Here is a 12,500-nt window from a genome sequence, read left to right on the forward strand (position 1 = left end):
ACGGTGAGATGGGATGGCAGAAAGAAGACGAGGGAACATTCGGTTGGTTTTCTTTTAATTGGTTTGATCCATCAAAGGATTTACAAAGCCTCTAAAATGCTGTGTTGTCTTAGCAAAACGATAACGCCACTCATGGATACAGCTGCTCGCCATCGCCACGGTCGACTCGCCGCCGACACGGTCGACTCGCCGCCGACGCGGTCGACTCGCCGCCGACTCGCCGCCGCCTCGCCATCGACTCGCCAGTCCAGCCGTGTGCAGGGTGGCGAAAGCGCACGATCCACACAACAACATTCCCGCTCAGACAGAAACAAGTCATGCAACATTCCGCTGGAGCCTTCGTGTCCCACATTTGGCACCGTCACTGAGATGAGGTCACGACCCCGAGGTCACGACCCCGAGGTCACGACCCCGAGGTCACGACCTCAGAGGTTTCTGAACTGTACACGAAATAAAGGCGGCCGTCATCCTGCAGCACGTTTCACGCTTTTGTTCAGGGAGGAAATCCTCCTCAGATTTAAAGGAACCTTGTTGCAAAAAGCCTGAGGGATCCACCCAGGGGATCCTCAAGAGGGATCCACCTAAGGGATCCACCCAGGGAATCCACCTGAGGGATCCGCCCAGGGGATCCGCCCAGGGGATCCTCCCAGGGGATCCTCCCAGGGGATCCACCTAAGGGATCCTCCCAGGGGATCCGCCCAGGGGATCCATCTAAGGGATCCTCTCAGAGGATCCACCTAAGGGATCCACCCAGGGGATCCACCTAAGGGATCCTCCCAGGGGATCCGCCCAGCCCAGGAAATACTCGGATCGCTCGTGCGACACAAACGAACACGACTGACGACGATATTCAGAACAATTGTGGTAAAAATGAGCAAATGCTAATTCAACTAGCGACAGAAACGCTCCAACAACAAGAGATCAGGTGTGTGATCAGGTGGGTTGAGAGTGGGCGGGGCCACCACCTGGCCGCTGCGGAGCCGAGGGGAAGTAGAAAAAAGGCAGTCGCCACGGAAACGACGGCCCAGAAGTTTAGACTTTAGCTGCTACAAAGGATAAAAAACCTGGCGAGCAGCGGTCGGCGCCTCTGGTTCGACAGGAAGTGATGCGTCTGTTTTTGCTTTTGTTTTTTCTAAAAATCGTCGCTGGGGCAAATTTCTGTTTCCTGAGGCGAGTTGAGGTCGAGCACAAGAAAGGAAAAGCTCATGAGCAAGGCAGTTCTAGAAGAAAGCAATTACAACCCTACTGAAGTAACAAGACAAGACCCTGGTGGGGCGCCGCCCCCCCCCCCCCCCCCGACCCTCAGCCACCGGGTCAGAACCGACCCGGCGAGGCTGGACTCAGTCCTGCAGCCGGGAGCTTCAGCGGCGCTGGAGACGGAGGAGCCGGCGCCTCATCAGAGGATGGAGCAGAAGAACTTCTTCTCCCTGAAGGGGTTCTCGGAGGCGGGCACGGGCACGATGAGGGGGTCCTCGCGCACGTGGGCGTCGCAGAACGCCATCAGGTCGGCGGCGGCTTTGGACACCTGCAACATCCAGATGTGGAGATCAGAGCGCCGCGGTGCACGGGAGGAGCATGTTAGCTAACAGGAAGTGCTAACCTAGCCAGAACTGACCGCGTCACATCAAAGGAAAAATGCTTCCTCTGATCCTCGTTAGCTCGTTAGCTCGTTAGCTCCCTGGAAATAAACGCAGCAGATGCTAAACAGAAAGAGGCTCCTCGGGCTCAGGTGAAGGGGAGCCAGGCACGTGCGGAGCGCAGGGTGCAGGGGCGTGATGTGGAGCTCCTGACCTCCTCACGCTCGCCGCTAACGCGTCCGGAGGCCTTTGACCAGCACAAGCCTCCAGCAGGTGTTCCACTAATTACTGGAGGAGCGGATTAACAGGTGATCCACTTTAACGCAGCAAACGAGCAGGCGGAGGTGAGTGAAGCATTAAAACGGCTACTTATCGCTATTATCATAATTGTTATTTATGTTTCCGCTCAAATCGTGCATTTAAATCAGCGGCGGCGTTATTGTTAAACCCCCCCGGCTGCAGATGTGCAGTGGAGCAAAATGCTAACTGAGCCACGTTAGCATTTAGCTCCAGTCTTTGAAGACTGCAGAGTTTGATCCTGTTTTATTAAAGCTTGATTTAATCCTGTAAACTTCTCACTTTTGTTCTGGCAACTCAGCTCAGATTAGCTCCTCTGCCCTGCTGCTACAAGCTAACAGCTAACAGCTAACAGCTGCAGCGTCAGCACCAAGAACAACCTGACCAACCACCACCTGTAACATTGGGACATAACTGCCCCCCTCGGTGTTACTGCCCCTCCCTGTTGCCACCCCCTCATCTTTAAAAAACATTATTACATTAACTTTCTCCCTATTTGTGCTGATTGTTTCATGAACTAATGTTAATAAATGATTAATTATCACTGTCAAAGTCGAAGCCACAACAAACTCCTAAATAAATCTGAAAATGAAATCAGTGTTTTCTAAACGAATCTATTGATGGCAGCCAGATGCTACTGTTAGCAGCCTAGCATGACATCACAGCAGCCAGATGCTACTGTTAGCAGCCTAGCATGACGTCACAGCTGCCAGATGCTACTGTTAGCAGCCTAGCATGACGTCACAGCTGCCAGATGCTACTGTTAGCAGCCTAGCATGACGTCACAGCTGCCAGATGCTACTGTTAGCAGCCTAGCATGACGTCACAGCTGCCAGATGCTACTGTTAGCAGCCTAGCATGACAGAATGTAACAGAGATTTTTGGAAAAGAACCCAAATATTCCTAAATATTCCTAATGTGGCTGGAATGTGTAAAAGTCTCAGATCAGCCGAGCTCTTCAGCCATTGCTAATGCTAATGCTAATAGCCAGCGCACCATAACCCGGAGCACCTGCTCGGTTCTGTGTGGACCCACTTCCACCCTGATCAAAGCAGCATTAATACCCCGGTTACACCTGTCAGGTGGGGGCTGTGGGAGGTGCTACAGGTGAGGGGGGGGCTGTGGGAGGTGCTACAGGTGAGGTGGGGGGGGGGGGGGGGGGGGGGGGGGGGGGGCACCTTTATTCTGTCCATGCAGGCCTCCATCTTCAGCTGCTCCACAGCCTTCCTGGCCTGGGAGATGCTGGCGGTGCTGTTGTTGGCGGCGGCGTCTTTCATGGCTCCTGGAGAAGAACCATCACGTCAGAACCATCACGTTAGAACCATCACGTTAGAACCATCACGTCAGAACCATCACGTTAGAACCATCACGTTAGAACCATCACGTCAGAACCATCACGTTAGAACCATCACGTCAGAACCATCACGTTAGAACCATCACGTCAGAACCATCACGTTAGAACCATCACGTTAGAACCAAGTTCCTTTGGGCCGCTCATCATCATCATCATCAGCAGCTCCTCCTCAGCTGGAGAAACCTCCAGTTACTGGGGGGGGGGGGGGGGGGGTCACATTCTCTTAATAAACAGCTTCTAGGAAGCCCCCCCCCCCCCAGTAACGTGGAGCATCTCTGGGGGGGGGGGGGATCAATCGACTCGGATTTATTTCCGCGTCTGGGTGGGGGGGCACCAGGCCGCCGCCAGCCACGCTTTTCTCCCCCCGGAGCGACGCTGATTGTCGCTGCGAAACCAGCGAGTCAACGCCGCGCCGCGCCGCGCGCGGGCCCGCTCACAGAACCCCGCAAATCACGCACGATGAAAGCGGGATTCTGCTCCAGCAAAATGGAGAAGAGCCGCGTTCCTTCGCGCCGCGATGCGTGTGCGCGCATGAACGCGTGTCAGGAGCAGACCTACCTGATGTGCCAGTGCTTCTTCCAATCTGGAGGATTCCGGGCTGACTCCACCCAACGCACTCGCACACGCACGCGTAAAAAATAACTGTCAAATATCAGGAGGGAATCCCGGCCGCTCTTCGTGCGCGTTAATCCTGCCGCTCGCGATGTCGCCCCGGTGCTTCGTGCGTGTTCCGCGCAGGCAGATGAGATCCGGGCGGAGGTCTCGGTGAGCGGCGCGCGTGGACCGATGCTACGCACGGGGGGGGGGGGGGGGGACCTCGCGCTGAGAGCGGAGCTGGGGGGCGGCAGCGGCCGGGGAGGCGCGACGCGTCCGCGGTGTCCTGCTGCTCGCGGCGGCGCTGCACGACTCCAACAATGAGCGCGTGCGGCTGCAGTCACGCGCGGGAGGCACCTGAGACCTGCAGGCTTCCCCCCTCCGGCCGTCCATCGGCTCTGACGTCACCGGGTCCCCCCCCACCGTGTCAACGTTAAATGAGCTGAACCCCGCAGTGAAGCAACATCAGCTTGTTTCTGAACCAGAACCGGATCCAACCGGTCCGGTTCTGTCGACACACAGACGCTCCGTCGCTCTTCAACAGTCACTTTATTCACATTTATTTAACTTAAAGACACAAAAGCTTCGTCCACGTCCTCACGCAGTCACACACACACCTCAGACATCACCACACTTGTGGACGCTCGTGCACGAGCGTGCACGAGGGAGGAACCAGAAGATCCCGTCAATAAGGACACACCAGGACGTTGGTGGGCGGAGCCTCAGATCAAAGGGATGCATCACACGGCTTCAGGGCGGAGTTTATTCGACCTTGAAGCTCAGTCCAGGTGACGACAGCGACCTTGAGAGCAGCGGGGGGGGGGGCGGGGGCTCCTCCTGGTCTCAGCGTCAGTTCAAAAGCAGCTTCAGGTGTTTCAACCTCTTCCTGGGGGGGGGGGGGTTCAGCCAGGAGTGGACGGTGCTGCTCCTCAGGCCCCCCCTCAGTTATGGGAGGAGCAACTGTTGGTGATCAGACAGGCGCCCAGACTCGCCCCCACAGAGCAGGAGGTCTCCCAGGCACCACGAGGGGCTGGTCCCCCCCCCCCCCTGGCTCCAAGCATGGGGGGGGGGGGGACAGGAAGCTTCAGCTCAGACAAACACACAAACGCAACATTGAATCCTAAAGTGTCTGTCGCCCCCCCATAAATATAAAGTTCTGTACATTTAATACTATCAAGAGGAGGGGGGGCAGGAGGTCATGTGAGGAGGGGGGAGGAGGAGGAGGAGAGGAGGGGAGGAGAGGAGAGGAGTGGGAGGAGAGGAGGGGGGGGCAGGAGGTCACGTGAGGAGGGGGGAGGAGGAGAGGAGGGGAGGAGAGGAGAGGGGGCAGGAGGTCACGTGAGGAGGGGGGAGGAGGAGAGGAGGGGAGGAGAGGAGAGGGGGCAGGAGGTCACGTGAGGAGGGGGGAGGAGGAGAGGAGGGAGAGGAGAGGAGAGGAGAGGAGAGGAGAGGAGAGGAGGGGGTGCAGAAGGTCATGTGAGGAGGGGGGAGGAGGAGGAGGAGGGGAGAGGAGGGGGGGCAGGAGGTCACGTGAGGAGAGGAGGAGGGGAGGGGAGAGGAGGAAGAGGAGGGGAGGGGAGGAGAGTTGCAGCTCCTGCTCGGAGGTCAGGGCTCGGAGGTCAGGGGTCGGAGGTCAGCCGGCGGCGTAGCTGCTCAGGAAGGAGTAGAACATGGGCAGCTTCATGCGCTGCTGGTCGCGGCGGCACCAGGCCATGACGGTGCCCTCGCTGTTGGCCGTGTAGAGGTGGTGGCCGTCGCACGAGTACGTCAGGCTGCCGGAGGGACGCACACATCAGCACTGAGAGCAAAGCATCAAAGGAAAGACGGCGCGGTGGCCGACGCCCACCTGATGATGGGTCTGCTGGACTTGGGGAAGGTGATCTCCCGGACCGGCTTCAGGTCCCAGGTGCTCCACAACCTGCAGCGGGACGACAGGTCAAGGCCGTGACCACTGTGATGGATGTATAAGACTGTTTATAATGTTCCCCGTTTGTTGTACGGGGGGGTCAGGGGTCATGAGGGTTAGGGTTAGTTCCCACGGAGACGTAAGGAGCGACAGCGGGACGGGAGGTGGTTTTCAGCTATATGGCCGATTGGCAGCAACCTGATGGACACCTTTCGGCCCAGATTGGATTATTATTCAACGTTTTAATCGTGGACGCCGTCCTCAGATTATACTTTTTTTCTTTAGAACGTTTCACTGGTGGAGGCCTCTGGACACGCCACTGAGGACATTTATGGACCGCGAACATTCCAACGGTGGGAAACCTACGAATGGCGCCGCTCACACAGCACGGAGGCCTCCAGGAACCCTGGGACAGACCTAGAACTGAGTGTTTACGGGGGGGGGGGGGGATATGGTGTTGGAATCTGGGTGAAGAATTAATACATTATAACTATTCACGAATCGAATGGTGGTGTTGGGCGTTTTTAATATATGACACCGCACAGACGAGGCACGGCGGCGCTCACCTGACCACGCCGTTCTCCAGCCCGCCGGCGATCACGTTGACGGACATCCCCTCGGGCTGGTTGGAGAAGGCCACGGAGCAGATGATCTCTCTGCAGTGCACGTGGCCGATCAGGTCGCCGTTCACCGTCCACAGACGCAGGTCGCTGCCGCCGCCCACTGGCGACACAGGCGCAGGGTTTCGGAACGTTGGGCTTTACATCGCGACGGCGCCTGGACCGACGGGGGCTCACCTGAGTCACAGACCGTGGCGATGTCCCCGGACGTCTCGCTGGCGGACACGGCGGTGACGGGGCTCTTGTGTCCCGCGAGGCTCTGGACGTAGCACAACCTGCAGGGACATGCAGCTCAGCGCACCTCATCACTGGGGGGTTCCACCTGTGGACTCACGCACCTGTTGAGGTCCCAGAGGATGCAGGTGCCGTCGTTGCTCACGCTGACCAGGACGCTGTAGGGTTTGCAGACGAACAGGCCGGTCACCTGGGCCGTGTGTCCGTACAGGTGCACCTGAGACTCCACCTCCATCTCCGAGGGCTGAGGGTCAGAGAGCAGCACACGGCGTGCACAGGTGTCACGTGACCAACGATGCCGGCGAGCACCGGGGTGGGGGTGGGATAATGGTGCGGAGGCGAAGGTTACGAGGGGACGTTGCTATGGTAACCCACCGTGGTGTTGGTGAAGCGGTTGCTGTAGGCGGTGATGACTCCACACTCGCTGCCCGTGAAAAGCTGACAGCCATCGGGCACCCAGGCACAGCTGGTCACCTGGGGGGGGCACAGACAGTGGGACACTGGACACCAGGCTGGTGCCCACCTGGTGGAGCTGGTGCCCACCTGGTGGAGCTGGTGCCTACCTGGTGAGGCTGGTGCCCACCTGGTGGAGCTGGTGCCCACCTGGTGAGGCTGGTGCCCACCTGGCGGGGCTGGTGCCCACCTGGCGGGGCTGGTGCCCACCTGGTGGAGCTGGTGCCTACCTGGTGGAGCTGGGAGCACTGGATGAAGTTGATGGGCGGCTCGCTCTGCTTGCTCTTCAGCCTCAGGATGTTGTCGGCGTAGCCCCAGCTGAGGATGGCCGACCACTGGATGTCTGTGCTGTGCATGCTGCGAACACCTGCACAGGTGGAGACAGCATTCAACAAAGACCCCCTGGTGCTTCCTCTCGTATGGCCTGACCCTGGCCCTGACCCTGGCCCTGACCCTGACCCTGACCCTGGCCCTGGCCCTGGCCCTGGCACTGGCCCTGGCCCTGGCCCTGGCCCTGACCCTGGCCCTGACCCTGACCCTGGCCCTGGCCCTGACCCTGACCCTGACCCTGACCCTGACCCTGGCACTGGCCCTGGCCCTGGCCCTGGCCCTGACCCTGGCCCTGACCCTGGCCCTGACCCTGACCCTGGCCCTGGCCCTGGCCCTGGCCCTGACCGGTACCACCCAGCGTGCAGAGCAGCACCCACCCTGCTCCTTGCTGTAGATCATCATGAGGCAGAACTTGCGGGACAGGCCGCAGATGGCGCGCGTGGGAAGGGCGAGCAGGGACCCGAACCTCTCTCCGTGCGGCTGACTGAAGCAGACCACCGGGTCGGGAGTGGAGGGCGAGCCAACATACTCGCCCCACTTCAGACCTTTGATCCACGGCAGAGGGCTCTGCGAGGAAGCAGAGGACACGTCAGCGGTGGCCGCACTGACCCGGTGTGGAGGACAGCGAGGACACCGAGGACACCGAGGACATTACCGGACAGGTGATCTCCTTGGTCTGTTCCCGACTTTCCCTAAATGCCAGCTGGACCAGGAGGCCCATGGCTGCGGGCAGCTCCCCCTCCATCAGCACCCTGGAGGCGGCCCTGCTGACGTGGGAGCCACTGAAGAGCTGCCTGGGCGTCTGTCCATAAGTCTTGATCATGGTCTCCAAGGCCCGCCGCTGCACGGGGTCTTCCACCGCCGACACGTCCATGCCGAAGTACGTCTGAGGAAGAACATGAAGACGTGAGCTCCTCTCAGGAGGGTCCAGAGTCAGAAGCAACGGCTGCTCACCGCCGGGTGGAACACGTTGATGGCCTGGACGGCAGCTTTGCCTTTCTGCTTGAGACCAAACACCAGGTCGATCCACTGGCACAGCGTCTGGGAGACCTGGTCCGACTCCAGCGCTTGTCGGTGGATCAGGATGAACAGGCGGGGGTCATTGCGGGCCCAGGGGGGCAAATTGACGTGATTGACCCGTTCTCCATTTTGACGAACCCCAAAGTCAAAGCCTGGAGGAGCAAAGTGTGACATTTAACATGAGCGTCAGTGCGCTCTCGCTAGTCCAGGACCTTTACCCTCTCTGTTGACAAGGAACTCTGGGAGGTAGAAAAACTCCGGGATGAGCTCCTTCACATCAGTCATGGACTCGTAGGAGGACAGGCGCCACGTGGTGTTCATGGAGTGAAAGGTCCGGTCCGGGATATCAAAGCTCTGGTCTGAGGAAGAACAGATCGTCTGATTACAGATTCCACTCACTAATTGAGCAGATCGCCTTTCATGACCTGAGACACTCAGCTTACTGAATACAGTTCTCATCACATAAAAAAGACGCCGCAGAGGATCAGAGGGAGGAGATTAACCAGGAAAGGAGAAGAACAGAGGAGCGAGGAGGGCAAGTGCTGATCAGAGACAAGAAAGAGGATGAAAGAAGCTTTTTACTGGGCTGTTCCATGTCTGCCGTACTGACGAAGGCTCTCTGACGCTCTACAGGCAGCAGCTTCGAGGAACTCACCTTGGTAAGCCAGGAACATCTTGGTGAACGGAGGCATTCGTACCAGGAAGTGCAGCACGGTGCCACTGTTGGAGTAGTGGGAGCCGTAGTGGTAGGGCTGCACGGGGGGCATCGGGTCATCCTCGCGAACGCCCTTCTTGTACTCCTCCTCCAGATACTTCATAGCAAAGACGGTGATTAGGAGGCAATTTAAACATCCGGGAAGCTCACCAAAGACACGGAATTTACCCGGTAATTATCCACGTAACGGTCCTCTTTCTCTTTGGACTGCACTGCGATGGGTTTGCTTAGATTCCTGCGAGACCACAGAGGGAAAGCAAAGTCAGACGGGAGCGATACGTGTGTGGTGAAGGGAGACGACCCAGGTTCTGGTGCAGGGTGCAGCTGCTGCTACCAGAGGAAGCTCTTAAACCCGAAGGGTTAGGAAAGAAGCGTTAAAGCTGCCACAGATCTGCAGAGAAAAGGAAAACCTTGGACCTGTAGATGCTGGCGTCCTGCAGGTCCAGCGTCTCGCTCGTGTAGTCCCGCAGGATGAAGGGGAAGACGGGGTACTGCATGAGGTCGTTGAAGGAGCGGCCCGCGTGCTTGTTGAGGTGGGTCAGGTACTCAAAGTTGGAGATCTGTCCCGAACTCCACAGGTGAGTGAGCGCCGTTATGTTTCCGTGTTCCAGCAGGTTGGGCAGGTCAGAGGTCAGGATGTTGTGGAAGACATCATCACGGAACTGTGGCAAGAAGCAGAAAAAGCCGCCTCATGTTGTCACCTCTGGTGTGGGGATGATCAGAGCGGGAGCACCGCCCTGTAATGAGTGACACACGGTGAGGTCGGGCTCTGCCAAATGAGCCAGAAAACATCACTCCCAGGTCATCAAAAATAAAGGTTTTCTATTGAAGAGGTCCGAGACCCCAAGTGGGAAGAAAGAAATGTTCCAAATTCTATGCAGTAAACGTTTAAACACTCAATTCTGTTTGGATTTGAGAAGAAGAGAACCTGATCCTGGTACATGGTTCTGTAGTCCAGTTTAGTAGGAAGTTGCCAGGAGGTATATTGAGCATGAATGAGACACGGCGCCCTGAAAACTGCTCGGTGTGAAAGGATGATTATTATGGGAAACTACTGCGGTGACTCCAGGAGCCTGTCGCCCACCTTGGTGTTGTCAAAGGCAAGCAGCAGCGTCCTGCCATTGGTTAGGAAGATCTCCACGGCGTTGTCTCTGAGCTGCCACCAGCGCTTGTGCACCTCTTTGATCTCTTCATAGGTCCAGGAGAAAGACGGCGCCTCGGTTTCCCCGTGAAGACTCTGGACAAACAGTTTCAATGTTGAGCAGTCAGCTCACGTCTTCACGCGAGGCGGCGTTGTCCCTCACCTGGCTGTCATGAGCATCGGCCGCATTGTCCTCCACAAAATACATGCCAGACTTTCCTGTGAGACAGCACACAGTCACGTACAGAAAGAAGACGGGCCTCAGAGTTCCTGCAGGCGCCACAAGACGTCACGCCGTGCTCGTACCTAAAAGCAGCTCGCCTGATGTCTCTCTGGATGGCGCCACACTGACGCACCGCCTGGTGAACCTGGTGAAAACACAGCTGAGTAAAGCAAGCGGCCTTTTGCTTTAGGAGAACAAGTTGTAGCTCACGCCACCCTCCCCAACTCCTGCTGGCCCACCTGATGGACTCGCTGGTGGCTTTGTCTTTGACAGTGGAGGAGAAGGAGGAATGCGTCTTATCCTCGAACAGAAAGGACAAGGCTGCCTTTGCTGGGTCTGAACAGGACAATCGGGTTAGATGACAGGGCCTCTGTCCACAGGGTGGCTGTTAAAAGGCTTCCTCACCTTCGGCCTTGCGTCTGTCTCTCAACAGATATTTGTTTGGAATGGTGAGGTAGCATCTCTGGAGCCGCCGCCTCTCCCGGTTTGGCCCTTCTGTGGCGTCCAACTGCCAAGACGTAGGGTAGGATGACGAGTCGTTCCAAACGGCACTGAAAGCAGATCGAAATGAGCAAATAGTCTCAATATAACCAACAGGATCGCCTCGCTGGGCCGAAACGTTTACATTTTCAGTGTCCGGGGTCACTTTAGGGGCTAATGCAACTATTTTTATATTCCATCCACTTAGTAATGTATTGTTGAGATTCAAGTCATGGAATAAGAAGCAAGGCATAATCCCATTAGCATAGCGGGACAGAGATGCTAACTCGGCGCTGCACATATGCAGCACTTGTGCATAATTAATGAGTGAACTGCTGATCCATCGGCCCATCAGAAGCCCACCGGTCATGAGTCAGCTGCTGCACCAGCTCCTGCCAGTGGCGGCTGGCGCTCAGGTCTATCTTGTAGAGTCCTCTGATGTGCTGGATCACTTTTTTCCTCTCCATGCCTTGTTGCAGGGACACGTTCTGAGTTATGTCAGCTGCAATCTTTGATATGTCTTTGGATTTCCCATCCAGCCGCGAAATAAGACTACAAGGATTTAAGAAAGAGCCGAGTTAATGATTCAGGGTGGAACACACACAACAGCATCCAAGACGGTGGAATTACTTTCTCTGGGTGTTGACCAGTTTCTTTTCCCAAGCCGCTCTGCTTGTTCTTTCCTCTGTTTCATACTTGAGTTTCTCCTGCATGGATAAGTCCGTCAGAACTCACTCTTTCTTTTCCTGTGATAATGCAGGTTTTACTAAAAACGGACCTCTTTTATGGCCTTGAGCAGATCTTGCTTGTGAGCGGCGTTGGGAGGAATGCAGCGGTGGCCACAAAGCTTGAGCGAGGTCATGAACACACCCACGGCGTTCTGATCGTCCTTGGTGAGACTGTCTTTGTGGTCATGCAGCATCTCGTGCAGGTAGAGTGACAGCTTTGGTCCATGCTGAGTAGATGACACAATGATAAAATGGAGACAGAAACTTAAAGCAGTAACAGCCCGACGAACTGTCGCATCACAACCTCCCTGAGAGCATGAAAACACGTCTTGCGCAACATTTCTTCCCTCTGCAGACACAGAGAAATAAGCTATAGAAGACAAGTGTGAGGGCCAGGCATCACCTCCAGGCTTGGGCTCAGGCTCTCCTTCAGGATGTCTAAATGTCTGGCATCAAACACGAACTCCAGCGCCTCCTTCCTGTCAGTCAGGGGAAGTGCGGGGCTAAGCGTGTGGACGAGCAGGCGGCCAATTTGCACGCGGAAAGTGTCCCGACACGACCATAAGATCCTTCTCCACTGATGATGCGGAGCGCCCCCTCGTCCAGTGCTGCCCTGTGGGGTCATAACCACTGAAATTAGCCCCTCGTGATGCGACAGTAGACAAAGGTCAAAAACACATCCCCGTAGTGGACGTCTCCTCACCAGACTGGTTTTGATCCCATCCATCATGAGTTTAAGCACGGCCTTCTGAAAGCTCTTTTTACTTGCAGGTGGCAGATTAAAGGGTCCTGGAGAGTGAGGGACGGAGGCAGAGCCACTCTCATGCG

The 12,500-nt window shown here is 56.8% G+C and overlaps 2 protein-coding genes across 2 annotated transcripts in view; both read right to left on the reverse strand.

The window, feature by feature from the left end:
- Positions 1–38: 38 nt before the first annotated feature.
- LOC115249611 (guanine nucleotide-binding protein G(I)/G(S)/G(O) subunit gamma-4) lies at positions 39–4,031 on the reverse strand. The gene is made up of 4 exons (XM_029835477.1): positions 3,787–4,031; positions 3,053–3,156; positions 673–1,525; positions 39–581 (listed from the first exon to the last, which is right to left on the reverse strand). Exons 2-3 carry the CDS (start codon positions 3,149–3,151, stop codon positions 1,397–1,399), a joined length of 228 nt encoding a protein of 75 aa, XP_029691337.1. The 5' UTR covers positions 3,152–3,156; positions 3,787–4,031; the 3' UTR covers positions 39–581; positions 673–1,396.
- Positions 4,032–4,352: 321 nt separating this feature from the next.
- Positions 4,353–12,500, reverse strand: part of lyst (lysosomal trafficking regulator) — a 29,268-nt gene continuing 21,120 nt past the window's right edge. Inside the window, exons 31-55 of the mRNA XM_029835658.1 lie at positions 12,376–12,500; positions 12,076–12,285; positions 11,723–11,899; positions 11,575–11,651; positions 11,308–11,496; positions 10,870–11,015; positions 10,704–10,800; positions 10,548–10,609; positions 10,405–10,460; positions 10,185–10,337; positions 9,518–9,762; positions 9,269–9,335; positions 9,041–9,197; positions 8,604–8,744; positions 8,320–8,537; positions 8,021–8,251; positions 7,743–7,932; positions 7,186–7,402; positions 6,958–7,105; positions 6,687–6,826; positions 6,526–6,623; positions 6,295–6,451; positions 5,669–5,740; positions 5,387–5,594; positions 4,353–5,125 (exon numbers count right to left, since the gene is read on the reverse strand). The exon at positions 12,376–12,500 is cut by the window's right edge and continues 72 nt beyond it. Of these exons, the coding sequence (XP_029691518.1) occupies positions 5,456–5,594; positions 5,669–5,740; positions 6,295–6,451; positions 6,526–6,623; positions 6,687–6,826; positions 6,958–7,105; positions 7,186–7,402; positions 7,743–7,932; positions 8,021–8,251; positions 8,320–8,537; positions 8,604–8,744; positions 9,041–9,197; positions 9,269–9,335; positions 9,518–9,762; positions 10,185–10,337; positions 10,405–10,460; positions 10,548–10,609; positions 10,704–10,800; positions 10,870–11,015; positions 11,308–11,496; positions 11,575–11,651; positions 11,723–11,899; positions 12,076–12,285; positions 12,376–12,500 (3,512 nt within the window). The 3' untranslated portion in view covers positions 4,353–5,125; positions 5,387–5,455. The remainder of the gene's footprint in view (positions 5,126–5,386; positions 5,595–5,668; positions 5,741–6,294; positions 6,452–6,525; positions 6,624–6,686; positions 6,827–6,957; positions 7,106–7,185; positions 7,403–7,742; positions 7,933–8,020; positions 8,252–8,319; positions 8,538–8,603; positions 8,745–9,040; positions 9,198–9,268; positions 9,336–9,517; positions 9,763–10,184; positions 10,338–10,404; positions 10,461–10,547; positions 10,610–10,703; positions 10,801–10,869; positions 11,016–11,307; positions 11,497–11,574; positions 11,652–11,722; positions 11,900–12,075; positions 12,286–12,375) is intronic.

This window comes from Takifugu rubripes, chromosome 4, assembly GCF_901000725.2.
Source record: "Takifugu rubripes chromosome 4, fTakRub1.2, whole genome shotgun sequence".
Taxonomy (NCBI): domain Eukaryota; kingdom Metazoa; phylum Chordata; class Actinopteri; order Tetraodontiformes; family Tetraodontidae; genus Takifugu; species Takifugu rubripes.

Excerpts from the sequence above, each read along its gene's own strand:
- LOC115249611 (XM_029835477.1), bottom strand. The coding sequence starts at position 3,151 with ATGAAAGACGCCGCCGCCAACAACAGCACCGCCAGCATCTCCCAGGCC. Across the intron at positions 1,526-3,052 it reads CCTGCATGGACAGAATAAAG|GTGTCCAAAGCCGCCGCCGA; the intron begins GTGCCCCCCCCC and ends TGGATGTTGCAG.